The sequence below is a fragment of the Pseudophryne corroboree genome, chromosome 11 (assembly GCF_028390025.1).
Source record: "Pseudophryne corroboree isolate aPseCor3 chromosome 11, aPseCor3.hap2, whole genome shotgun sequence".
Classification (NCBI taxonomy): domain Eukaryota; kingdom Metazoa; phylum Chordata; class Amphibia; order Anura; family Myobatrachidae; genus Pseudophryne; species Pseudophryne corroboree.
This window is the reverse complement of record NC_086454.1, coordinates 203075367-203101951: the sequence shown is the minus strand read 5'-3', so window position 1 is coordinate 203101951 and position 26585 is coordinate 203075367. Positions and strand designations below refer to the sequence as shown.

The 26585-nt window shown below is 42.5% G+C and overlaps 1 protein-coding gene across 1 annotated transcript in view; it reads left to right on the top strand.

Moving 5' to 3' along the window:
* Positions 1–13893, top strand: part of LOC134970106 (chymotrypsinogen A-like) — a 28439-nt gene extending 14546 nt beyond the window's left edge. Inside the window, exons 3-7 of the mRNA XM_063946176.1 lie at positions 8524–8603; positions 10211–10289; positions 12089–12269; positions 12806–12939; positions 13653–13893. Of these exons, the coding sequence (XP_063802246.1) occupies positions 8524–8603; positions 10211–10289; positions 12089–12269; positions 12806–12939; positions 13653–13814 (636 nt within the window). The 3' untranslated portion in view covers positions 13815–13893. The remainder of the gene's footprint in view (positions 1–8523; positions 8604–10210; positions 10290–12088; positions 12270–12805; positions 12940–13652) is intronic.
* Positions 13894–26585: the final 12692 nt, after the last annotated feature.

Below are 26585 nucleotides of genomic sequence, written 5' to 3'. Positions count from 1 at the left end.
GCCTTGCAGCCCGTGCGGCCTTGGCTCAGAATTGGAAACAATCTATACCCCCCCCTTAATGAAAGTCGTACATAAAATCCAGAAGCAATTCTTGATGGAGACTGAGTATATGCCTTGCTCCCTCTCTGCCAAGTCCCCTCTAATGCGTTGGAAGCCTTGGCTGCTCTTTACCACGGAGGGTGAGGGAGCCAACCTGGTAAGGCGGTCTTCCTCCCCGGACACTCACCCCCACACCCCTCCCCTAGATGGAGACACCCCCTCTCCCTGAGCCTGGGATTGCTCGAGGCTCTTGGTTGCAACTTGCATTATTGTGGATCCAATGTTTCTTTTTCTTTTTGCCTTCATTCTGTACGCCCCATTGCATTACGTCCATTGTACTCCTTCTGATACATGTCTGATCAATTTTGAAAAGTATGTATAAGTATACAAATTGTCTCTCCTATGTATTTACTGCTCCCCCTTCCCCTCCTCCCCCTTTTCTTCTTTCTGTACCCCTGTTTTGCATAACAAAAAATCTGAATAAAAATCATTGATGGAAAAAAAAAAAGAAAAGATGGCAAAGCCTCAATGCAAGGATTAAGGAATGCGTCTAGAAAAACTGAGATTGGTTGATACAGAGAGCCCCTGGCCGACACAATTGGGCGACCAGGGGGTTTCTCCAACGTCTTATGCACCTTAGGCAAGGTATAGAACAGGGGTGCTAAAGGGAATTCAACCATAAGGGATGAGAAAATATCTTGTGTTATAATACCATGATTCTTAGAATCTAACAAAAAGGAATCTAATTCAAGTTTAAACTCCCTAGTCGGATCCTTGTGAAGACGTCTATATACTGTAAGATCATTCAGCTGTCGTTCACATTCGATGACATAGTCCCCAATGTCTTAGACCACTATGGACCCCCCCTTATCCGCCTTGCGGATTACCATGTCTGTTCTATTAGACAATTCTTTAAGCATTGATCTTTCTTCTTTGCTTAAATTAAAGTATACCGGATCTTTCATGGCTTGTTGACCCTCCCTTTCCAGCATGCGGACAAAAGTCCTAATGGAGGAGTTCTGACTTGGGGGGTCAAAGTTTGATCTCGGAGCTATCTTCCATAGTTGTGGGGGTATCTCAACTGATGACGTCTCCAAAGGTGCTGGTGCAGGTGGTCGGTTGTTAAAGTATTCCTTACGTTTTAGTGTCCTATTCAGACGATACACTTCGGTTTTCCATTCTAAAGGATCAGTAATTGTCGTGGGGACGAAAGAAAGTCCTTTGGCTAAAAGTCCATATTCGTGGTCAGTAAGCGGTGTAGACGAGAGGTTAAAGACCAATTCTTTTAAGGACGTTGTGGTCTCGGCACGTAGGATCCTTTGATTCTGCCGCGACCTCCGCGTCCTCTGCCTCTTCCGCTTATTGGAGTACGGTTGGAACGGGTACGTACTCCCGCTTGGTGTGGCCCTAAAGGGACAGCTCCTTCAGTTGATGTTGAGGGGGCCGAAGTAGTGTCAGAATCACTAGCTGAGGAGGTCATCCCTGGCTGCTCCCTACGACGCCACATCTGTTGTTGACGTCTGTACGCCTGTTGTGTTTGATTAGGCCTGGAGCTGGCCAACCAGGGATATACTTGTCTCTGTTCGTAGTCCCTTTTAACTTTATTTAATTTATCCTTTTTAAATCTAATTAAATCTTGCCGATATTGCTCGATTTGGACATTGAGCTTATTAATCCAATCATTCGGCGTATCAGCAATGAGGTTTGCCTTATGTTGTTGCTCAAGGCCTGGATTTGCTCCTTCACAAGACCCAACTCTCTGGTAGACTCCTCCACCACCAGTAAGATTAAGTCCATGGAGCACTTATTTAAGATTGCTACCCACCGATGACAAAATTGGGCATTATAGCGGCCAATCGTCGGCGAGTTAGCAATCCTAAAACCCCTCGGTATCAGATTACTACGATAGTAATCCGACAATGTGATTCCATGATATGTGTAATCACATTCCCTTTGTTTTAGTTTAGACCACATCCGAAATAATTCTTCATTAGTATTGATTACAGGTTCATCAATTAATCTTCTTTCCACCAAGATAGCTTTAGCCTCCACATCTGAAATACTTAGCCGTTCACGAGCATCCTGATGCACCAATTCCAAGGTCATATCCATATCAGTGTTGACTTCCATAATTGGTATAAAGCTTTAGTGCTTAATAATATAATAGGTACTCCTGGTGCACTAATCAGATGAAAGAAATAATTTAAAAAGCAGCATGGAACATAGCTGCACTGAATGTCCCAGTCCTGAGTATTGTTTAGTAATCGGGTGCCATGATAAGGATAGTCACAGCATAGTGGCCACCTGATATAACAAAAAGAAAATTCCGGCACTCCAATGGTAACAATAAACTGTGCTGCGGTGCCCTCCTAGTCAGCTTAGCATAAGCCAACAATATACAAACGGATGTGTGGCGGCACTCACGCAGGCTGACTCAAATAGAAAAGTTTCTCTTTATTGCCGACATGTTTCGGGGAATCTCCCCGTCCTCAGGGCTTGACAAACAAGGTGTGAGACAAACTAAACATTTATACAATACACAGACAAAAAACATCAGTGTTCAAACTGTTCTCACCTGGCCGCACGGCTCGACCGACCGCCAGCCTCCGCAACTCACCTCCGTGTCGCTGGGCCATGACGTCACGGCGCTCCGTGCGGCAGGGAGATTTCCATGGAAACCGGCATACAATGCCTGCAGGCGCTGTAGTAACTACAGAGCCTGCACAGGTACAAGGTTAAAACAAAGTGAAACATTAAAACACATATATACCTTAGTGAACATCAAGATAGTGAATCTACCTTTTGCACCTACAAATGATATTATTCGTAAATCTACCTATTAAGGTTATGCAATTTAACTTCAATTAACTATTGAGATTTTATGGAAAACTATACAGATAAAGGACCTATTGCTTTCTATTTACATATGAACTCAATCCCCATCCATAGGGATATGACTTAATCAAATATTCATAAAAAGCATTGCAGTCCCATGAATATTTGACTAAGTTATATCCCTATGGATGGGGATTGAGTTCATATGTAAATAGAAAGCAATAGGTCCTTTATCTGTACAGTTTTCCATAAAATCTCAATAGTTAATTGAAGTTAAATTGCATAACCTTAATAGGTAGATTTACGAATAATATCATTTGTAGGTGCAAAAGGTAGATTCACTATCTTGATGTTCACTAAGGTATATATGTGTTTTAATGTTTCACTTTGTTTTAACCTTGTACCTGTGCAGGCTCCGTAGTTACTACAGCGCCTGCAGGCATTGTTTGCCGGTTTCCATGGAAATCTCCCTGCCGCACCGAGCGCCGTGACGTCATGGCCCAGCGATACGGAGGTGAGTTGCGGAGGCTGGCGGGCGGTCGAGCCGTGCGGTCAGGTGAGAACAGTTTGAACACTGATGTTTTTTGTCTGTGTATTGTATAAATGTTTAGTTTGTCTCACACCTTGTTTGTCAAGCCCTGAGGACGGGGAGATTCCCCGAAACATGTCGGCAATAAAGAGAAACTTTTCTATTTGAGTCAGCCTGCGTGAGTGCCGCCACACATCCGTTTGTATATTGTTGGCTTATGCTAAGCTGACTAGGAGGGCACCGCAGCACAGTTTATTGTTACCATTGGAGTGCCGGAATTTTCTTTTTGTTATATCAGGTGGCCACTATGCTCTGACTATCCTTATCATGGCACCCGATTACTAAACAATACTCAGGACTGGGACATTCAGTGCAGCTATGTTCCATGCTGCTTTTTAAATTATTTCTTTCATCTGATTAGTGCACCAGGAGTACCTATTATATTACTAAGCACTAAAGCTTTATACCAATTATGGAAGTCAATACTGATATGGATATGACCTTGGAATTGGTGCATCAGGATGCTCGTGAACGGCTAAGTATTTCAGATGTGGAGGCTAAAGCTATCTTGGTGGAAAGAAGATTAATTGATGAACCTGTAATCAATACTAATGAAGAATTATTTCGGATGTGGTCTAAACTAAAACAAAGGGAATGTGATTACACATATCATGGAATCACATTGTCGGATTACTATCGTAGTAATCTGATACCGAGGGGTTTTAGGATTGCTAACTCGCCGACGATTGGCCGCTATAAAGCCCAATTTTGTCGTCGGTAGGTAGCAATCTTAAATAAGTGCTCCATGGACTTAATCTTACTGGTGGTGGAGGAGTCTACCAGAGAGTTGGGTCTTGTGAAGGAGCAAATCCAGGCCTTGAGCAACAACATAAGGCAAACCTCATTGCTGATACGCCGAATGATTGGATTAATAAGCTCAATGTCCAAATCGAGCAATATCGGCAAGATTTAATTAGATTTAAAAAGGATAAATTAAATAAAGTTAAAAGGGACTACGAACAGAGACAAGTATATCCCTGGTTGGGCAGCTCCAGGCCTAATCAAACACAACAGGCATACAGACGTCAACAACAGATGTGGCGTCGTAGGGAGCAGCCAGGGATGACCTCCTCAGCTAGTGATTCTGACACTACTTCGGCCCCCTCAACATCAACTGAAGGAGCTGTCCCTTTAGGGCCACACCAAGCGGGAGTACGTACCCGTTCCAACCGTACTCCAATAAGCGGAAGAGGCAGAGGACGCGGAGGTCGCGGCAGAATCAAAGGATCCTACGTGCCGAGACCACAACGTCCCTAAAAGAATTGGTCTTTAACCTCTAGTCTACACCGCTTACTGACCACGAATATGGACTTTTAGCCAAAGGACTTTCTTTCGTCCCCACGACAATTACTGATCCTTTAGAATGGAAAACCGAAGTGTATCGTCTGAATAGGACACTAAAACGTAAGGAATACTTTAACAACCGACCACCTGCACCAGCACCTTTGGAGACGTCATCAGTTGAGATACCCCCACAACTACGGAAGATAGCTCCGAGATCAAACTTTGACCCCCCAAGTCAGAACTCCTCTATTAGGACTTTTGTCCGCATGCTGGAAAGGGAGGGTCGACAAGCCATGAAAGATCCGGTATACTTTAATTTAAGCAAAGAAGAAAGATCAACGCTTAAAGAATTGTCTAATAGAACAGACATAGTAATCCGCAAGACATTGGGGACTATGTCATCGAATGTGAACGACAGCTGAATGATCTTACAGTATATAGACGTCTTCACAAGGTTCCGACTAGGGAGTTTAAACTTGAATTAGATTCCTTTTTGTTAGATTCTAAGAATCATGGTATTATAACACAAGATATTTACTCATCCCTTATGGTTGAATTCCCTTTAGCACCCCTGTTCTATACCTTGCCTAAGGTGCATAAGACATTGGAGAAACCCCCTGGTCGCCCAATTGTGTCGGCCAGGGGCTCTCTGTATCAACCAATCTCAGTTTTTCTAGACGCATTCCTTAATCCTTGCATTCAGGCTTTGCCATCTTTTCTTAAAGATACATCATCATTATTGTTACAATTACAACATCTGGGCAGATTGCCCGAACATACATTGTTGTGTACTGCTGATGTCACTAGCCTCTACACCTGCATCCCACATGATGCAGGTGTGGAGGCAGTGAGAAGACTCATAGAGGATAATGTGACGTACCAGGGCCCTGAGATATCGTTCTTCTTACACCTGTTAGATCTGGTGTTACAAAGAAATTATTTTATGTTTAATGGTAATTTTTATTTGCAAATAGCGGGCTGTGCGATGGGGTCTGCGGTGGCCCCATCGTACGCTAACGCATTCATGTATTAAGTAGAGAAGGATATATTTTATTTATATCCTATTATTAGTCCTCAAGTGTTGTACTACAGACGTTTTATTGACGATCTCATTGTGTTTTGGAAAGGCTCCAGGGCAGATTTGTCATTGGTATGGAGTAAACACAATGCTACGTCACACCCAGTAAAGTTTACCTTTATTATTGATGAGAACCAAATTAATTATTTGGATGTCTGTATTCGCATTAGGGACTGTCAGTTGAGTACGTCCCTTTTTGTTAAGTCTACGGACAGAAATACTTTATTAAACTATCAAAGTTTCCACCCACTCGCATTACGCAAGGGATTACCGTATTCCCAGTTTATGCGTGTTAGGCGTATTACCTCGGACCCTGTTGAAGCTGGCTTGGCTTTGGATGACATGCTTAAGAAATTTGCACAGAGAGGGTATCCTGTTAGGGAGTTGCAGCAATCTAAGGAGGCTGTTTTGAATAAATCTAGAGAAGAGATTTTGTCTATGGACAATAAAACAACATCCATTGCGAACAAACTTCCGTGGGTTAGTAAGTTCTCCACTAGCTCTAGACGTGCAGTTAAGAAAGCTAAACAATTATGGCCGATTATCCAATCTGAGCCATCTTTAAAATGTCTATCTGATACTAGTTTATTACCCAGTCACACTCGAGGTAATAATATAGGTAATTTTGTAGTAAAACTTGATGTTACTAATATGACTAGGTCTAATTCCACACATTTCCTTAGACCAAAAACAGGGTGTTACAGATGTTTGGGTTGCGCCACGTGCAACACCTTATTGACAGGCACAACATTCAACCATCCGCAAACTGGCAGGAAGCTACCTATTAAGCATCGTCTTACGTGTACGTCAACTTATGTTGTCTACATGCTTACTTGCCTGTGTGGTCTTGCCTATGTGGGCAAGACCATACGACAATTTAGAGAGAGGATGGCACTCCATAGAAGCGCCATAAAAAAAGCGTTTGAGAAAGGGTCTAGTGACCAACCGTTTGCCCACCATTGCTTAGGGGCTAAACATGGGGTGGCTAGCATTAGGGCCATCCTTATTGACCATACCCCTCCGACTTTGAGGGGTGGAAATAGGGATCGGTTGCTCCTTCAAAAGGAGTCCCGGTGGATATTCAATTTGGGCACCCAATACCCTGGCGGTCTCAATGAAAATTTGGAACTGCAATGCTTTTTATGAATATTTGATTAAGTCATATCCCTATGGGTGGGGATTGAGTTCATATGTAAATAGAAAGCAATAGGTCCTTTATCTGTACAGTTTTCCATAAAATCTCAATAGTTAATTGAAGTTAAATTGCATAACCTTAATAGGTAGATTTACCAATAATATAATTTGTAGGTGCAAAAGGTAGATTCACTATCTTGATGTTCACTAAGGTATATATGTGTTTTAATGTTTCACTTTATTTTAACCTTGTACCTGTGCAGGCTCCGTAGTTACTACAGCGCCTGCAGGCATTGTTTGCCGGTTTCCATGGAAATCTCCCTGCCGCACCGAGCGCCGTGACGTCATGGCCCAGCGACACGGAGGTGAGTTGCGGAGGCTGGCGGGCGGTCGAGCCGTGCGGTCAGGTGAGAACAGTTTGAACACTGATGTTTTTTGTCTGTGTATTGTATAAATGTTTAGTTTGTCTCACACCTTGTTTGTCAAGCCCTGAGGACGGGGAGATTCCCCGAAACATGTCGGCAATAAAGAGAAACTTTTCTATTTGAGTCAGCCTGCGTGAGTGCCGCCACACATCCGTTTGTATATTGTTGGCTTATGCTAAGCTGACTAGGAGGGCACCGCAGCACAGTTTATTGTTACCATTGGAGTGCCGGAATTTTATTTTTGTTTTATATATATATATATATATATATATATATATATATATTTCTGCAGCTGCCATTCTCAGTGCATTGTGCCTTCCCCTTTACACTTGTGGTTCCTACTAGTCTCCTCCTCCCACCAATCCATAGTGAAAAGCTATACCAAAAGGATCATGCTCTCACAGCTGCAGGATTGCCCACCAGCCAGCTGTTATTGACTCACTGCAGGGTCTCCCCCTCCAGTTCTTCTCCTCTCCAAGGCAATTGTGAAGTTTAATCAGAAACACACACACAGGATAAAAAGAAGTGGGGAGGAGTTTGGGATGGATTGGAGTGTTTAGGTGGATGGACAGGATAATTAACAGTCAGAGGGACAATTGGAGGCAGGCCAGAGTGGGTGAGAGCCAGAGAGTGGGAGTCAGTGTGGAGTGGGTGGGGGACAGGCAGTGGGAAATGGGGCAGCATGGGCAGGGCAGATTGAGGTCCCTTTACTAGTTTATAATAAAAGTGTATTGAATCATTTTGAAAAATGTAGAACAATGTGATTTACAGAATTTAATAATAAAAATATATAACTTTAGAGAATTTATTTGAAAATATTAGTTAACTGGTCAAAGGAATGTTTGTCAGCAGTATTCAAGAAACAAAATATATTGAATTCATCACAAGCTAATATCATAATTAATTGACATGTACTTAATACAAAATACTGTAGACTAAAACAAAGGTAAACAAGTATGTTTGATTAGCATTTTACAACAATCATAGACCAGGACACAATTTCTTAGCCATTAGAATATGTGAAGCTTCATTAAGCCAGTATAGTACATTGCTCAATAAAGTACAGTATAATGCATTTTGTGGTAAAGTACAGTAGTGTATTAATAATGCTGATTTTGTTTACATATTGTAATTGGTAGGACAACACCGGATTCCACTTCTGTGGCGGTTCTCTGATGAACAATCTCTGGGTTGTAACTGCTGCTCACTGTGGTGTCACGTAAGTAGTGTGCAATAGACTTTACTAAGAGAAGAAATAAATAAATATATATTTACCGACATAATATCTGTAAATATATATTTATAAACATTTACTAGCAATCGTGTTATTTATTTATTACCAGTTATTTATATAGCGCACACATATTCCGCAGGGCTTTACAGAGAATATTTGGCCATTCACATCAGTCCCTGCCCCATTGGAGCTTACAATCTATATTCCCTATCACATGTACACACAGACACATTCACACAAGGGATCATTTTAGTTGGAAGCCAATTAACCTACAAGTATATTTTTGGATAGTGGGAGGAAACCGGAGTACCCGGACGAAACCCACACAAGTATGGGAGAATATACAAACTCTGCACAGTTAGGTCCATGGTGGGAATTGAACCCATGACCTCAGTGTTGTGAGGCAGTAATGCTAACCATTACACCATCCGTACTGCCCAACTCTGAGTTGAAACATAATTGGCAACGCAGTGATATTCAAGAGTTTTTCAAGATCAGACTCTCAAATTTACTAAGAAAGAACATGGAGGACATTCGCATGTGGCAGTAGTGTCATAAACCTCCTGGCTATGTGTGCTCAAGCTTCATGCAGACACACAGGGGTTAAGAATTTTTTTTTTGGGAGGAGTTAAACTAGTAGTCTGGGTATTTTGATTGGGTTAGAATAGGGTAGGAGGTTCTTTGGGTGTTTAAGATGGGGTGTTGAAAACGAGGCTGTCTCTTTCTTCTGGATGTTACCCTCCTGTCCCTCCCTTGTTTGGTTGTAGCGTTACATGTCAGCTTGGTTTGTTGTGGTTGCTGGTCTCAGAACGGCTTCTGTTTAATGTTTTTTTATGATAGGTTATGTTTCCCTGGGGGGGTCAGTTCAGTAGCGGAAGAGGTTAGGCATGGACAGTAGTGTCGGACAAGGGGCACCACCAAACCAGGTGGGCCCTTTCCTTCTCTGTGGCTGGGCTGTCACCTCAAGTCAATGCCGATGTGGGCAGATGGCCTCATCGGTTTGGTGTTGTCCCAGCAAGGATTGGGCAGTCGGCCCTGCCTTTGCGAGTCAGATAGACAAGGGTGGTGGCAGTTTGCTCATCCTTGTCTTGTAGGGCAGTTGGCCCTGTTTGTAAGTTTACTGCTAGTGCTTATGCTTAAGCTAGGCCGTTCTTTTCCTGCCACAATCCTCTAGTTTACCATTAGATTTAAATAAAAAAACTAGTTTAATTCCTCTCAATAAAAAGCTGACCCCCTTTCACCGCAATTGCAGTTATCTGTGTTGATATTTTAGATAAGTTGGTGTGTGCGTGGAGTGTGGGTGCATCGGCCGTGGAGAGTTTATTGTGTTTGATAGAATCATGTTTTCCAAAGGTGTATGCAATCATGTGTAGTCATGTTTAATAGTGTGCATGTTTGTGTATGTGTCTGAGTTATTAAGAAAGAGTTTAAAACATAAAAAATGTGTGCCCCCCCCAAGCTTAGCCAGCGCAGGGCTGTGAAAAAATGCATAAGAACTAACAAAGGGCTCCACATTTTTGTAATGAACTGAATTGACACTATAATCACAGTTGCAACAGTAACTATAACTGCTATAAATTTCATACACACAGAACTGCCCACCGTGTTATTCTGGGAGAATATGATCGTTCTTCCAATGCTGAGCCCATTCAAACCAAAACTATTTCCAGGGTAAGTTAAATACAATCAAAGGAAAATAAAAATTCCAATGTCTTTTAAAATAATTAAAACAAAATGATTAAGTATATAATAAGCACTTTAATATATTACAGTTTTAGATAACTTTAAGGTTACTTCATTACTGGCACAGTACAGCATCCCAATACTATACAGTTGTTTACAAATTGGGACTAATTTAAGTTCAACCACCATATTAGTTTACTGAAAGAAAATGCACTGATTTTAAATATAAATTAGGATTTTTATGGACAACTAAATGTTGTAGCTGGTCCTGCCTGTGCTCCCCCCCCCCTCTTTCTCCTCCTCTTACGCCATCTCTCTCTTCTCCCTTGTCTGTTTATGGGGGGTATTCAATTGGGGATCGGGTCTGAAGATCGACAGTGTCTAGGTCGACAATGTTTAGGTCGACCACTATAGGTCGACAGTCACTAGGTCGACATGGATGGAAGGTCGACAGGGTTTCTAGGTCGACATGTGCTAGGTCGACAGGTCTAAAGGTCGACATGAGTTTTTCACATTTTTTCTTTTTTTTTCTTTTTTCATACCTAACGATCCACGTGGACTACGATTGGAACGGTAAAGTGTGCCAAGCGAAGCGGTAGCGGAGCAAAGGCACCATGCCCGAAGCATGGCGAGCGAAGCGAGCCATGCGAGGGGACGCGGTGCACTAATTTGGGATCCCAGTCACTCTACGAAGAAAACGACACCAAAAATAAATAAATCCTCATGTCGACCTTTAGACCTGTCGACCTAGCACATGTCGACCTAGAAACCCTGTCGACCTTCCATCCATGTCGACCTAGTGACTGTCGACCTATAGTGGTCGACCTAAACATTGTCGACCTAGACACTGTCGATTTGATGAACCACACCCATTCAATTGTAGTTAGAACTGCCGTCTTGTCGGAAAGATGTCAGTTTCCGACTTTTATAGGTCGGAAACTGTTCCGATCTATTCAATCCCCCTGTCGTTTTCTTCGGAATAGCCACGTGTTTTGTCGGAATCACGGCGAAATCTGACAGATTTTAGCTCCGTTTCCGACAATGTCAACCCGACTTTAAATAAAAGTTGGATTGGCATTGTCAGGAACAGCCAAATCCTGTCGGATTTGGCCACTCATTGAATACTGAGATGTCGTATACTTTCCGTCGGAAAGGATCCAACATCAATTGAATATACCACTATGTCTCTTATAAGCACCTGATTTACATTATATACCGTAGATCACAGGTTCTCAAACTCGGTCCTCAGGACCCCACACGGTGCATGTTTTGCAGGTCTCCTCACAGAATCACAAGTGAAATAATTAGCTCCACCTGTGGACCGTATAAAATGTGTCAGTGAGTAATTAATACACCTGTGTACTTGCTGGGTTACCTGCAAAACATGCACCGTGTGGGGTCCTGAGGACCGAGTTTGAGAACCTCTGCCGTAGATTATCCATGGTATTATGTTTTTTCTTCTATATATCTACTCTACAGTGTGTTTTTCATTGTGTATGTGACCTGTGTATCCCTGTGTTCCTTATCCATTTCATCTATACTGTTATACATTTTTGGTTGTGGATAATATTGTTATGTTGATTCCTAGAGGGAGATTCAAATGTTTGAAAAGTCAGTTGGGAGTCTGTTTTTTCCTATCTAACAGACAGGAAAAAACAGACACCTAACTGACTTTTCAAACATTTGAATTCCACCCTTAGTGTCTGTGTTTTTGTCATAAGAAGGTATGTGATGAGTAAATTAAATAACAAAAGTGTTGATGTGATGACATTGTTTGATTTTGTCAGGTCTTCAGACACCCCAGCTACAGTTCCGCGACCATTGCCAATGATATCACTCTTTTGAAGCTAACCAGTGCAGCTACTTTCAACTCTATTGTGGCTCCTGTTTGTCTTGCTGTTACCAATGATGTTTTCAATGGAGGAGAGAGATGCGTCACTACTGGATGGGGTTATGTAAATGCTGCAAGTAAGAATTTGAAAGATTCACCAATGTTTTGAACATAGTGATCATTATTTTATTGAATATTGGTCTAGTGGCTGAAAAGTTATTTAGCAGCCTTAAAACATTTGGAAAAAATATTTAAAGGCATGGCGCTTTGTGGCACAGCTGAAGGCATGTGAGTGATCAAAACAGAGTAGCTGAAAGGAGGAGGGGGAGGATGAGTCTAGAGCATATAAGGTCTGTCTAGGTCATTTATCTGTATGACTGATGCCAGAAAAGCTAGCCAGTGACTAAGGAGTAGGTCCCTGTTGGCGAGTGGCATACCATTTAATACAACAAAAATTGTGGTATGTATCACAACATATATATATATATATATATATATATATATATACATACATATGTAAAATAGCAAAGTTGCTAGTACTGCTAGTACTGTAACGTAGGTATACTGTATAGTAATTTTGTGTGTCACTTGTATAGGCATCACACAGCTTTGTTGAGATAGTGTGTTATATTCTGTTTTAAGAACTACTGTTTTATTGCTTTTTGATATTTAGCACAAAACACCCCAAGCAAACTGCAACAGGTGTCTCTTCCTCTTTTGACCAACACTGAATGTCAAAGATACTGGGGAACCAGAATCCAGGGCACCATGATCTGTGCTGGAGCCTCCGGTGCCTCATCCTGCATGGTACGGTAGCCTGTATGAAACTTTCCCCTTTTTGAAAGATATGGGTTCCAGTTCATAGCCAAAAATCCAGTCTTTCTGTGATATCTATTTGGCCTGTGTGTGTAAACTCATCTATCAACCACACTAACATACCCTTATGTTATCTTGATGCATATGTATATCAATAGCTCATGTGGCTTTGTGGTTAGTTTAAGCACTATTATAATTATTATTATTATTATTACTACATTTTATTTATAAGGCACCACAAGTGTTTCGCAATGCCGTACATACAGCATGCATTAGAACAATATAGGGTACACAGAACTTAACATTACAGTAACTGAAAAACTAAAAAGAGCAAAGGTAACAACACCACAATTCTTAGTACAGAATGCTGCTGAGCTGTAAGGAAGCAAAGGAGTAATTGACATACTACAACGGGCGGGCTGCCATTGGAAGGGATAAACAGTAACGAGCGAGAGGAGATGAGGGTATAGACAGTCGCTTAGTAGGAGAGAGCTGTAATTGAGTGTGAGAGAAGAGGGTAGAGAAAGCAGGATAGAAGAGGGACCTGCTCCAATGAGCTTACCATCTATGCCCTTGTTGTGGGCAGCATTCACCTAAGTAATTCTGCTTAGTAATAATGATCAACATTGTAGTTTATACACAGTTGAATCCCATATTTATTGAGGTATATACATAAATTACAAAGTTCCTGTTTCTTATTTTAGGGAGACTCTGGTGGACCACTTGTGTGCCAGAGAAATGGAGCATGGACCTTGGCTGGAATTGTCTCCTGGGGAAGTTCTACCTGCTCTTCCTCCTCTCCCGGAGTATATGCTCGTGTGACAGCTCTTAGATCCTGGTTGGATCAGACTGTTGCTGCTAACTAAATAGATATCTATTCATATACTGTATCGTTATCTTTAACATGACAACATTTGAAACATTTTCAGAGTTTAATGTATAAAAAAGTTACAACAGAAAAAATAAATTCATATTATAATGCAGATTTCTATCAATTTTCTTCATGGTATCCTTCACCTCATCATGCTATGAATATATATTTTTATGTTTCCCTTCTGTACCTTGTTAAAACCCTTGATATATTTGAAAGTTTCTATCATTTACCTCCTTTTACTTCTCTGCTCCAAACTATACATGGTAAGATATTTTAGTCTTTCTGGGTAAGCTTTGTGATGCACCACTTTAGTTGCCCTTCTAATGTATTATATCTTTTTGGAGACAAGGGCTCCAGAACTGAACACAGATTTCAGACGAGGCTGTCTAAATTACCTATACAGTTCCAAGTCAGGTTAAGGTGGGGCCACAGGGTATCCTGTTTCCCGGTCCCCCTCTGTCAGGGGACCTCCCGACATGAGCACACTGACATCACTTGCTCTCCCTCTTGTGCAGCAGCAGAACCAGGCAGCCAGAAAGTGAGCAGGGCAGTATGCAGTGCAGGCAAAGAAACACAGGAGTATCAGGTTTTGTGAGCTACCAATGGAGGTTTCCGACCAGAGTAGAGAGAGGAGAGGGGGAAGGGAGCTGCAAGTGATCCAGGGATCCCAGCTTCTCCTCCTCCATGCCTAGGTGTGTTGGTTCTGTGTACCTTGTTATCTAATGAGAGCATTTTGGTCTAGAGAGAGAGAGAGAGAGACACACACACACACACACACAGAAAGTCCTCCTGAGTCTTGTCCCAGTGTGTAGGTAAATTAAATTTTATTTTTTCTATGTGTAATTTAAAGTTATTTAAGTTCTCTTTGTTCCACTACAAGAAAACATTAGAAAATATTTGTTCAATTTGGTGGAGCTATAAACAGTACTCAGGCATTATTAAACTATTAGTTTAAATCTAATATATACAATTGGTTTAAATTTAATATACACAATCTACACCTCCCAACATGACCCATTCCAGACATGAGACAGGGCCCAGACAGGAGGGGTGTATATTAAATTGTGCAAACCTCCTAACTCATTCCATTGGGGACAAAATGCTTTCAACCCTTTTTATTTATGATTGCAATAACCACTGCTGAAATACCTTTCTTATCAATTAAATAGTTCAACACAGGTGACACCAATCCTAAACAGTATTAAGAGGGAAGTCCAGGTAGAGAGCATTTTGTTCCTCCTGGAATGAGTTGGGAGGTCTGCACAATCTAATATACACCCCTCCTGTCCGGGCCCCTGTCTTAAGTGCCCCTTCAGGCTTAGGGGTATATTCAAATAGGGTTGGATCCATTCCGACATGCATTTGTCGGAATGGATCCGAAAACCCCTATTCAATCTCATCTCAATTCAACTTTTAAAAAGTAGAATTGAGATGAGGGACCCAGAGGAGGAGAGGAGGGGGTAGCCGCAGGGAGACCAGCGGGGGCAGCAGCGGGCAGAAGGAGGAGAGCAGCGTTACAGTAGCGCTGTAGGAGGTTGTCTCACAGCCGACCGACCTCACGGAAGTGTCCACCCGGCTCCAGCAAGCATGACCTCACTTGCTGGAGCTGGGTGGATGCTGCCATGAGCGGCGCGGCTGTGAGACATCCTGCTGCAGCGCTGTGCTGTAGCACTTCTCTCCCCTGTATGCCCTGCGGATGTCCCCAATCTTCCCGTGTCTCCACCCCCCCTCTCCTCCTCTGGGTCCCACATCTCAGTCCATCGGACTGAGATGGTCGAAACGGGGCCAAATCCTGTCGAATTTGGCCCAATTTTCACTCAAAAGTACGTGAATCGGCAGCTATACCGCCGATTCACGTACTATTCGACAAGTCGAATTCCTCGACTTGACGAATAAAAATAGAGACAAGATATAATAAATATATCAGGAAGCGCTATAATCAAAGAAATATGTAATTTATTAAAAATCAATAATATACAATTTATATATTAAAAAAGTAGACATATAACTAAATAAATAACTCTCTCATCCGTGTCTCTAATAATGTATTCGTCCGTAGTGACAGTGTTCGTTTAATTCAGAATTATTATTACTTGCTGTGGGGCCTTGATGTAATTAGCCCGTACTGCACTTGTCTCCTTCTAATTTGTCAGTCTTGTGGTAACACGAGGATTATAGTGGCAAGCACGCCAACATGCAGTGTTTCCTCCGTGAGATGTTACTGTGAGCACACTTGTAGGAACAGCTGGAGGGAGGGCGCCGATATGATGATATCCCGGCGCTATGCTACACCCCCGTCCGTTCTCAGCTGACAATGTCCTGTACCGTGTTGTGCAGCAAAAAGAGGATCCCTCTTACCGGACTTGGATGTATCACTTATGCCGAGGAGTGTTTGGCAGCAGACTCCCGTATCAGCGGCGGCTTTGTGATGTCCGTAAACGGCTTTCTTTGAAGCACAGCCGTGGAGACACTTTGAATGAATGGGTTGTTTAGAAGGTCCTTACGCGTTTCTCCGCCCCTTTCTCACGGCGGTTTCGTCAGAGGATATGCTATCTGCCATTCTGGCTTTCTATTTAAACCCATATGAACCAATCATAATGGATTAATTAGTGCAAACACATGTGGTATGCATTTAAGAATAAAAAAACAATATATGTCTACCTTCATAGCACAAGACATTTAAAAATATATTTTAAGAAAATATTTTAAGAAAAACGAGCAGAATAGTGACTTATTATTAATTAATCTAATGACACAATACATTTTAATGATACAATTTATAAACATGTTTAAAAAAAAATTCAATAATTAATTAGCAATAGAAGCACATGGAATCATCAATTGAATTCATAGCCTAATGGTTAGCAAACCCGGTTAGCACACATCAAGACCTTGGTTCGAATCCAAGCTCGATGCGCCACATAAAATATATCACTCATTGGACAATACAGATTGACATGATTAGAGGCCATATCATGCCTCAACAGTGAATTATATCTAAATTTATCAATCATAAGAGCTAATTAATTTTCTGTATTATACCCATAACTGTGTATCACTTTTTTCCCTTTTTTATCTCCATATTATTAAAAACCAATTATCTGTAAGGTATAACAACTGTTTCTTATATAGTTACAAAGTTCGAACTAACCCTAGTTGGTAAACATATATATTAGACTAAATCAATGGACAAAAAATAGAAATTCATTATGTAAATAATGAAGGATCAAATGGTTAGAACCATTTTATCTGATATTATTTAGTTCTATATTTTCATTAAGTCCATCAGGACCAGTGTAACCAAGGTAAAAATCCAAAATGCCTCTCTGGTACAGAGTCGGCCAAATATATCTCCACCTCTCGGGGTAGGAGCAATTGATTCAATTCCTTGTAATTTGATAACATTGACATTCCCTTCATGGACCTGTAGAACATGTCTTGATACACTATGACTATTGTTCCGATTGATAATATTTCTTCTATGTTCTAAAAATCGTGTGTTCAGGCTGCGTGTAGTCCTGCCTACATATTGCATCCCACATACACAACTTAAAAGATAGATAATATAGACATTTTGACAATTTATATATGATTCTATCTTGAAACTTTTTCCAGTTGTAGAAGATTGAAATGAGGTGCTTCTATGACAAATGAAGTTACACGATATGCATCTACCTTTGCCACATCTAAAATTCCCATTAATTGTAGAGAGCCAAGAAGTTTTATTCAAAGGTTCAGTTTTTTCCTGTGAATCTCGAAAAAAACTTGGTGACAAATGATTTCTCAAATTTTTTGCCTTTTGGAAAACTACTCTCGGATTGTCCCCAAGACATGGTTTTAATATTTTGTCAAGCTTTAATATTTCAAAATTTTTATTAAGTATTTTCTTTATCTCACTAGCACACACATTATATTTACTAATAAATGGAAGTATTTCATCATCTCTATTTTTATTTTTATCATACTTAGAGCTGCTATGCTTAGATTGTAAAAGGAGCAATCCCCTATCTCTTAATCCAACTTCCATCAATGATTTATTCAATAATACATCTGGATACCCTTGATCGCAAAATGTTTCTGTTAATTCCTTCGCTTGTTCAACAAACATCTTATCATCTGAACAATTGCGTTTTATTCTGAGGTACTGCCCCTTAGGTATATTCTTCTTCCAATTTGGATGATGGCAACTTCTATAATTAAGATAGTTGCCACAATCAACCTCCTTTCTGTAAGTGCTTGTAGCTAATGTATTCTTACTGACAGTGAGGGCAATATCGAGAAAATTAATATGTGTAGGGTGGCAGACGTGACTAAACTTAAGACCAAATGTGTTAGAATTTAAATAGGAAAGAAAAGAAGAAACAAGATCAGACCCATCCCAAATAATAAACAGATCATCAATGTACCTACCATAGAGCACCAGGTTCGCCAAAAATGGCCCCTCCCAGATATATTTTTTCTCGAAGAGGCCCATATATAAATTCGCAAATCTAGGGGTGAACCTGGTCCCCATGGCGGTACCGTGCACTTGTAAGAAAAACTGTGAATTAAATAAAAAATAATTGTGAGATAAAATAAATTTCATGGATTCCAAAATAAACTCACAGCCGTCTCTTGTCAAATTATTATCCATCTCCAAGAAATAGCGACATGCCTCAACTCCCTGTTGATGGGGTATATTGGTGTATAGTGACTCAACATCACAGGTGAGGAGTACATATGATTGTCGCCATTCTATATCTTTAATCAAATTTAAAAAATGAGTAGTATCCCTAACATGGGATTTCAATTTACTCACATGCGGTTGTAAATAAGAATCCACGAAAAAAGAAAGATTAGAAGTGAGGGAACCTACACCAGAAATTATAGGACGACCAGGGGGTGCTGTTAAAGATTTGTGGATTTTTGGAAGGTGATAATATGTGGGGATAACGGGGTAAGAATTAAACAAAAATAGAAATTCTTCTTTCGATATTGTCCCCACTGTCAGTGCCGCAAGCAACATGGATTTAAATTCTTGCAGATAAAGAGCGGTGGGATTGTGGGTAAGTTTTCTATAAAATTTCTGATCATTCAATTGTCTATTGGCTTCTTCTAAATAGATCTCTTTGTCTTGAACCACTAGCCCACCGCCCTTATCTGCATTTTTTATAATAATTGAGGTGTCCTTTTCCAAATACTTCAATGCTCTACGTTCATTAATGCTAAGATTTGTTATTGTTTGATTATTTGAGATTTCAAATAATCAAACAATAACAAATACTGATACTAGACTGTTTAGAAGGAAGTCGGATTTTTATCCTCTTCAACATAGAAGTGCTTATATTGAAGCCTTCTATTCTTCGACTCTAGAGGATTTACGTAAACTTTGTGATACAAATAGTAAGCCTCACAAAAAAGATAATCTTAGCATTAATGAACGTAGAGCATTGAAGTCTTTGGAAAAGGACACCTCAATTATTATAAAAAATGCAGATAAGGGCGGTGGGCTAGTGGTTCAAGACAAAGAGATCTATTTAGAAGAAGCCAATAGACAATTGAACGATCAGAAATTCTATAGAAAACTTACCCACAATCCCACCGCTCTTTATCTGCAAGAATTTAAATCCATGTTGCTTGCGGCACTGACAGTGGGGACAATATCGAAAAAAGAATTTCTATTTTTGTTTAATTCTTACCCCGTTATCCCCACATATTATCACCTTCCAAAAATCCACAAATCTTTAACAGCACCCCCTAGTCATCCTATAATTTCTGGTGTAGGTTCCCTCACTTCTAATCTTTCTTTTTTCGTGGATTCTTATTTACAACCGCATGTGAGTAAATTGAAATCCCATGTTAGGGATACTACTCATTTTTTAAATTTGATTAAAGATATAGAATGGCGACAATCATATGTACTCCTCACCTGTGATGTTGAGTCACTATACACCAATATACCCCATCAACAGGGAGTTGAGGCATGTCGCTATTTCTTGGATATGGATAATAATTTGACCAGAGACCGCTGTGAGTTTATTTTGGAATCCATGACATTTATTTTATCTCACAATTATTTTTTATTTAATTCACAGTTTTTCTTACAAGTGCACGGTACCGCCATGGGCACCAGGTTCGCCCCTAGTTTTGCGAATTTATATATGGGCCTCTTCGAGAAAAAATATATCTGGGAGGGGCCATTTTTGGCGAACCTGGTGCTCTATGGTAGGTACATTGATGATCTGTTTATTATTTGGGATGGGTCTGATCTTGTTTCTTCTTTTCTTTCCTATTTAAATTCTAACACAATTGGTCTTAAGTTTAGTCACGTCTGCCACCCTACACATATTAATTTTCTCGATATTGCCCTCACTGTCAGTAAGAATACATTAGCTACAAGCACTTACAGAAAGGAGGTTGATTGTGGCAACTATCTTAATTATAGAAGTTGCCATCATCCAAATTGGAAGAAGAATATACCTAAGGGGCAGTACCTCAGAATAAAATGCAATTGTTCAGATGATAAGATGTTTGTTGAACAAGCGAAGGAATTAACAGAAACATTTCGCGATCAAGGGTATCCAGATGTATTATTGAATAAATCATTGATGGAAGTTGGATTAAGAGATAGGGGATTGCTCCTTTTACAATCTAAGCATAGCAGCTCTAAGTGTTATGATTCCAGCACTCTGGTCTGAGGAGGTCCTATTGCAAGGACCGGAGCACTGGAACGTAATGCTGGGGAAGGAAGCGGGAATAGAAAGTAGCCCCTGGCGCCCTAACTTCGTTGTCTCGCCCGTGCTGTCAGAAATCCCCTGCGAGACTATGGTTGCTTGAGCCCATGGCAGCCGCGTTTGAAGGGCGGATTATGTCTGCCCAACTCCGATGCCCCCTCAGGTCTTAATGGGAGACAAAGGGAAATCCGAGACAGGGTGATAACAAGGGGCCCTCTGACTAAACAACCAGGCCAGGGGCTACAAGCTAACTGACAAAAGCTGTGGTATGTGCGGAAACCCGCCAGGGAAAAGGACAACCAAAATCCACTAGTCCGTTACTCCTACCCAGCACCGCTGGATACCAGAGTGGATCTGTGGGAGCGGAATCCTCCGCAAAAGCTCCGAAACACAAATAATAAATAATAAATGATAAAGCGGCCAAGCCGCAACACACGGCTACGCCGTGACTCACGAACACCACTGGATGTTCAAAGGTGCTCAGTCAGGACTCCAGGAACAGATGACGACTTCCGAGTACAGGACAACTGAGAACAGGAACGACCGGATACAGCAGGACTGGAAACACTCTCAGCAAACAGATACAGCATGCAAGAAGCTATTACCGGCGTCTGTGAGAAGCCCAGGAAGTGTATTTAACAGGGAGTCCTCCAATCAGCTGTTTAGAGGCTGATTGGATTAGATGCCATACAGCTGCCTAGCTGCATGGCCAGGAAACAGGTGTCCTATTAATTAAAATGGACCCAGCAGTGGCGTCCCCGTTGCTAGGGTCCGTGCGGCTCCGTGCGCCCGGCGTCTAGCGTTGCCAGGGAGCCGGCGGCTGTACGTGCACGGCGTCCCTGGTTGCTAGGCGCCGGGCCGCACCGACGAGCGGACCCCGGCGCCTAACAGTACCCCCCCTTGAGGAGGGGTCAAGGAGCCCCTAAAGCCAGGTTTCCGAGGAAATTCCCGAAAAAATGCCCTCTTGAGCCTCGGGGCATGGAGATCCTTATCCAGGACCCAAGACCTTTCCTCTGGACCATAGCCTCTCCAGTGCACCAGAAAATAAAGCCGACCCCGGGACAATTTGGAATCGAGAACCTTCTCCACCAAGAACTCCTGATGACCCTGTACATCTACTGGTGATTTCCCCTGAGAGATCTTCCGAGGAAATCTACTGGAAGAAACGTATGGTTTCAACAGGGAGCAATGGAACGTATTTCCGATCCGGAGAGCTCTTAGTAAACGTAACCGGAAAGCAACTGGATTGATTTTTTTAATAATATGAAATGGTCCAATAAATTTGGGGCCCAATCTAGCTGAGGTTTGTCGAAGTTTAATGTTACGAGTCGACAACCATACCCTATCTCCCACCTTAAAAGTGCAAGGACGCCGGAGCCTGTCAGAAATTTTTTTCTCTCGAAATGCCGCTTTTCTGAGAGCAAGGTGCACTTTTTTCCAAATGACTCTGAGATGAGAGGTTAAGGTTAGCGAGGAAACAGAGGAATGTTGAAAAAAAGAATTAGCTCTGGGGTGAAAACCAAAAACTGAAAAGAATGGAGACACATTAGTGGAGGAATGACAAGAATTGTTGTAAGCAAACTCCGCCAAAGGAAGAAACTCGGACCAATCATTCTGGAGTTTGGCTGAGTACAAACGCAAATACTGTTTTAATGATTGATTAACTCGCTCGGTCTGCCCGTTGGATTGGGGATGGTAGCCGGATGTTAAAGACAATTTCATCTTTAATGAGGCACAAAAAGACTTCCAGAATTGTGCAATGAATTGTGGACCCCGATCAGAAACAATATCAGTGGGCAACCCATGAAGTCTGAAAACATGGCGGAGAAACAAAACTGCCAATCCCTGGGCAGATGGCAGTCGGGGAAGAGCAATGAAATGGGCCATCTTGCTAAAACGGTCCACTACCACCCATATGACTCGGAATCCGGCTGACAGAGGGAGGTCTACCACAAAATCCATGGAAATATGAGACCATGGCCTGAGAGGAACATTTAAGGGCATAAGTTGCCCGATAGGCAAGGAACGGGGAACCTTATGCTGTGCACAGACCTGACAAGAAAAAACAAACTCCTTAATGTCTTTAGAAAGACCAGGCCACCATACTGAGCGGAAGACTAATTCCAAAGTCTTAGAGATCCCTGGATGCCCGGCAACTTTGCTATCATGAAACTCAGTCAAAACAGTAGCTCTCAAAAACTCAGGGACGTAAAGACGACCAGCAGGAGTATTTCCAGGAGCTTGATGTTGAAGCTGCTTTAACTGGGTAAATAAATCTTGTGTGAGGCCTGCCCAAATGACTGAAGACGGAAGTATGGGAGTAACAGGACTGTTATTATGAACTGGAAGAAAACTGCGTGACAGGGCATCCGCCTTGGTATTCTTGGAACCTGGCCTAAAGGTGATAATAAACTTGAAACGAGTAAAAAATAAAGCCCAACGAGCCTGCCGGGCATTCAGCCGCTTAGCTGATTCGATGTACTGAAGATTTTTGTGGTCAGTCAATACTGAAATGGTATGTGTTGCTCCCTCAAGCCAATGCCTCCACTCCTCGAAAGCCCATTTAATAGCCAGTAACTCCCGGTTACCAACATCGTAGTTGGATTCAGCGGATGAGAATTTCCTGGACATAAAGGCACAAGGATGTAGTTCTAGAGAGTCCGGATCCTTCTGAGATAGGATAGCCCCCACTCCAACCTCCGAGGCATCAACCTCAACAATGAAGGGCAATTCAGGGTTGGGATGTCTGAGGACTGGGGCTGAGACAAAAGCTTGTTTCAAGGCCTGAAAGGATAACTCAGCTTCACGTGACCAGTTGGTAGGATCCGCTCCCTTCTTAGTCAGTGCCACAATGGGAGCAACCAGGTCGGAAAAAGCATGAATAAATCTTCTATAATAATTCGCAAACCCTAAAAAGCGCTGAATTGCTTTTAAGTTGGTGGGTTGCGCCCAACTAAGGATGGCTTGGAGCTTCTTAGGTTCCATACAGAATCCCCGAGGGGAAATAATGTACCCTAAAAAGGATACCTCCGTGACATGAAACTCACACTTCTCCAGCTTGGCATATAGGTGATTTTCACGTAATTTTTGAAGAACCTGACGCACCTGGGTAACATGTTGTTCAATAGAGTCAGAATAGATCAGGATGTCGTCTAAGTAAACGACCACGAATCTTCCTAGAAAATCACGGAGCACATCGTTAATGAGATCCTGGAAAACTGCCGGAGCGTTAGACAAGCCGAACGGCATCACCAGATACTCGTAGTGACCCGACTGAGTACTGAACGCCGTCTTCCATTCATCTCCCGACTTGATTCGGATGAGGTTATACGCTCCCCTCAGGTCAATTTTAGAAAAAATCACAGCCGAACGCAGCTGATCAAAGAGGACAGAAATCAGCGGCAGAGGGTAAGTATTTTTAACTGAGATCTTATTCAGGGCTCTAAAGTCAATGCAAGGTCTGAGTGATCCATCTTTCTTCTCCACAAAGAAGAAGCCTGCACTTAAAGGGGATTTAGATGGCCTGATAAATCCTTTCCCTAGGCTCTCCTTAACATACTCATTCATGGCCGCAGTTTCTGGCCCGGACAATGCATATAACCTTCCCTTTGGCAATGTGGCACCAGGAATTAGCTCAATAGCACAATCATAAGGCCGATGGGGAGGCAGAATGTCCGCATTGCCCTTGGAAAATACATCAACAAAGTCCTGGTATTCCACGGGAATGGGTTCGGGAATGGCAGCAGCTATTCTGACGGGAAATGTAATACATTCCTTATTACAGATGGTACCCCATTGTGAGATCTCCCCCGACTGCCAATCAATGATGGGATTATGAAAGGCCAGCCAAGGGTGACCCAGAACCACTGGAACTGCTGGGCAATGGGTAAGGAAAAACTCAATTTTTTCGGAATGAAGAGCTCCTACCGTAAGTAGTACAGGGGGTGTACAGAGGGAAATAACCCCATTGGACAAGGGACTCCCATCTAAACCATGCATGGTGATACACCTACCCAAAGCTAACTGAGGAATACCCAAGGCCTTGGCCCACGTTAAGTCCATAAAGTTCCCTGCAGCTCCACTGTCAACAAAAGCCGACACCGAAGAACTGAGGCTGCCAAAGGAAACTTTAGCTGGGACTAAAAGGGAGTTATTCGAGGAGATAAGCTGCAGACCAAAGTGAACCCCCTCACAATTCACTTGGTCGAGGCGTTTCCCGACTTATTCGGACAATTACGGGCAAAATGTCCCTTACCCCCACAGTACAAACAAAGACCAGAGTTTTGCCTTCTGGCTCTTTCTTCTGGAGACAGCCGGGAGAGACCCATCTGCATGGGCTCCTCTATGTCCTCAGGAATGGAAAATACACATGGAGTAGACCTGACAGGTGCTCCTTTTTCAGCCCTCCGCTCTCTTAGATGACGATCAATCTTAATAGAAAGCTCCATGAGTTTATCGAGAGTCTCAGGAGCGGGATACTGAAGGAGACTGTCTTTTATAGACTCAGATAAGCCGAGGCGAAACTGACTGCGCAGGGCTGGGTCATTCCAGCCACAGTCGTTCGACCAACGGCGAAACTCCGTAGAATAAACCTCTGCAGGATTTCTACCCTGTCTGAGAGCGCGTAACTGACTCTCAGCGGATGCCTCTCTATCAGGGTCATCATACAAAAGCCCTAAAGACCCCAGAAAGGCGTCTACTGACAACAATGCCGGATCCTCTGCTTTTAAACCAAAAGCCCAGGTCTGAGGATCCCCCTGGAGCAAAGAAATAATAATTCCGACCCGCTGAGATTCAGTACCTGAGGAGATTGGTCTTAAACGAAAATAAAGTTTACAGGACTCTTTAAAATTAAAAAACTCCTTCCTATCACCAGAAAAGCGGTCAGGCAAGTGCATTTTTGGTTCAGGGACTACCCTCGGGGAAGTTCGTAAAAGATCTTCCTGCGACTTCACCCGAAGGGAAAGATCCTGAACCATCTGAGTAAGTTCTTGAATCTGGCTAACTAGGAGCTGGCCAGGATTTGGCCCTAAACCAGTGGGATTCATGAGGCCGATAAATCTTACAAAACTGAATAAGGAAAAAATCAAACCCTGTTTAATTTTAAGTTTGGGTGTGGTCGGTAATAATGTTATGATTCCAGCACTCTGGTCTGAGGAGGTCCTATTGCAAGGACCGGAGCACTGGAACGTAATGCTGGGGAAGGAAGCGGGAATAGAAAGTAGCCCCTGGCGCCCTAACTCCGTTGTCTCGCCCGTGCTGTCAGAAATCCCCTGCGAGACTATGGTTGCTTGAGCCCATGGCAGCCGCGTTTGAAGGGCGGATTATGTCTGCCCAACTCCGATGCCCCCTCAGGTCTTAATGGGAGACAAAGGGAAATCCGAGACACGGTGATAACAAGGGGCCCTCTGACTAAACAACCAGGCCAGGGGCTACAAGCTAACTGACAAAAGCTGAGGTATGTGCGGAAACCCACCAGGGAAAAGGACAACCAAAATCCACTAGTCCGTTACTCCTACCCAGCACCGCTGGATACCAGAGTGGATCTGTGGGAGCGGAATCCTCCGCAAAAGCTCCGAAACACAAATAATAAATAATAAATGATAAAGCGGCCAAGCCGCAACACACGGCTACGCCGTGACTCACGAACACCACTGGATGTTCAAAGGTGCTCAGTCAGGACTCCAGGAACAGATGACGACTTCCGAGTACAGGACAACTGAGAACAGGAACGACCGGATACAGCAGGACTGGAAACACTCTCAGCAAACAGATACAGCATGCAAGAAGCTATTACCGGCGTCTGTGAGAAGCCCAGGAAGTGTATTTAACAGGGAGTCCTCCAATCAGCTGTTTAGAGGCTGATTGGATTAGATGCCATACAGCTGCCTAGATGCATGGCCAGGAAACAGGTGTCCTATTAATTAAAATGGACCCAGCAACGGGGAACGCGGTCCATCAGTGACGTCCCCGTTGCTAGGGTCCGTGCGGCTCCGTGCGCCCGGCGTCTAGCGTTGCCAGGGAGCCGGCGGCTGTACGCGCACGGCGTC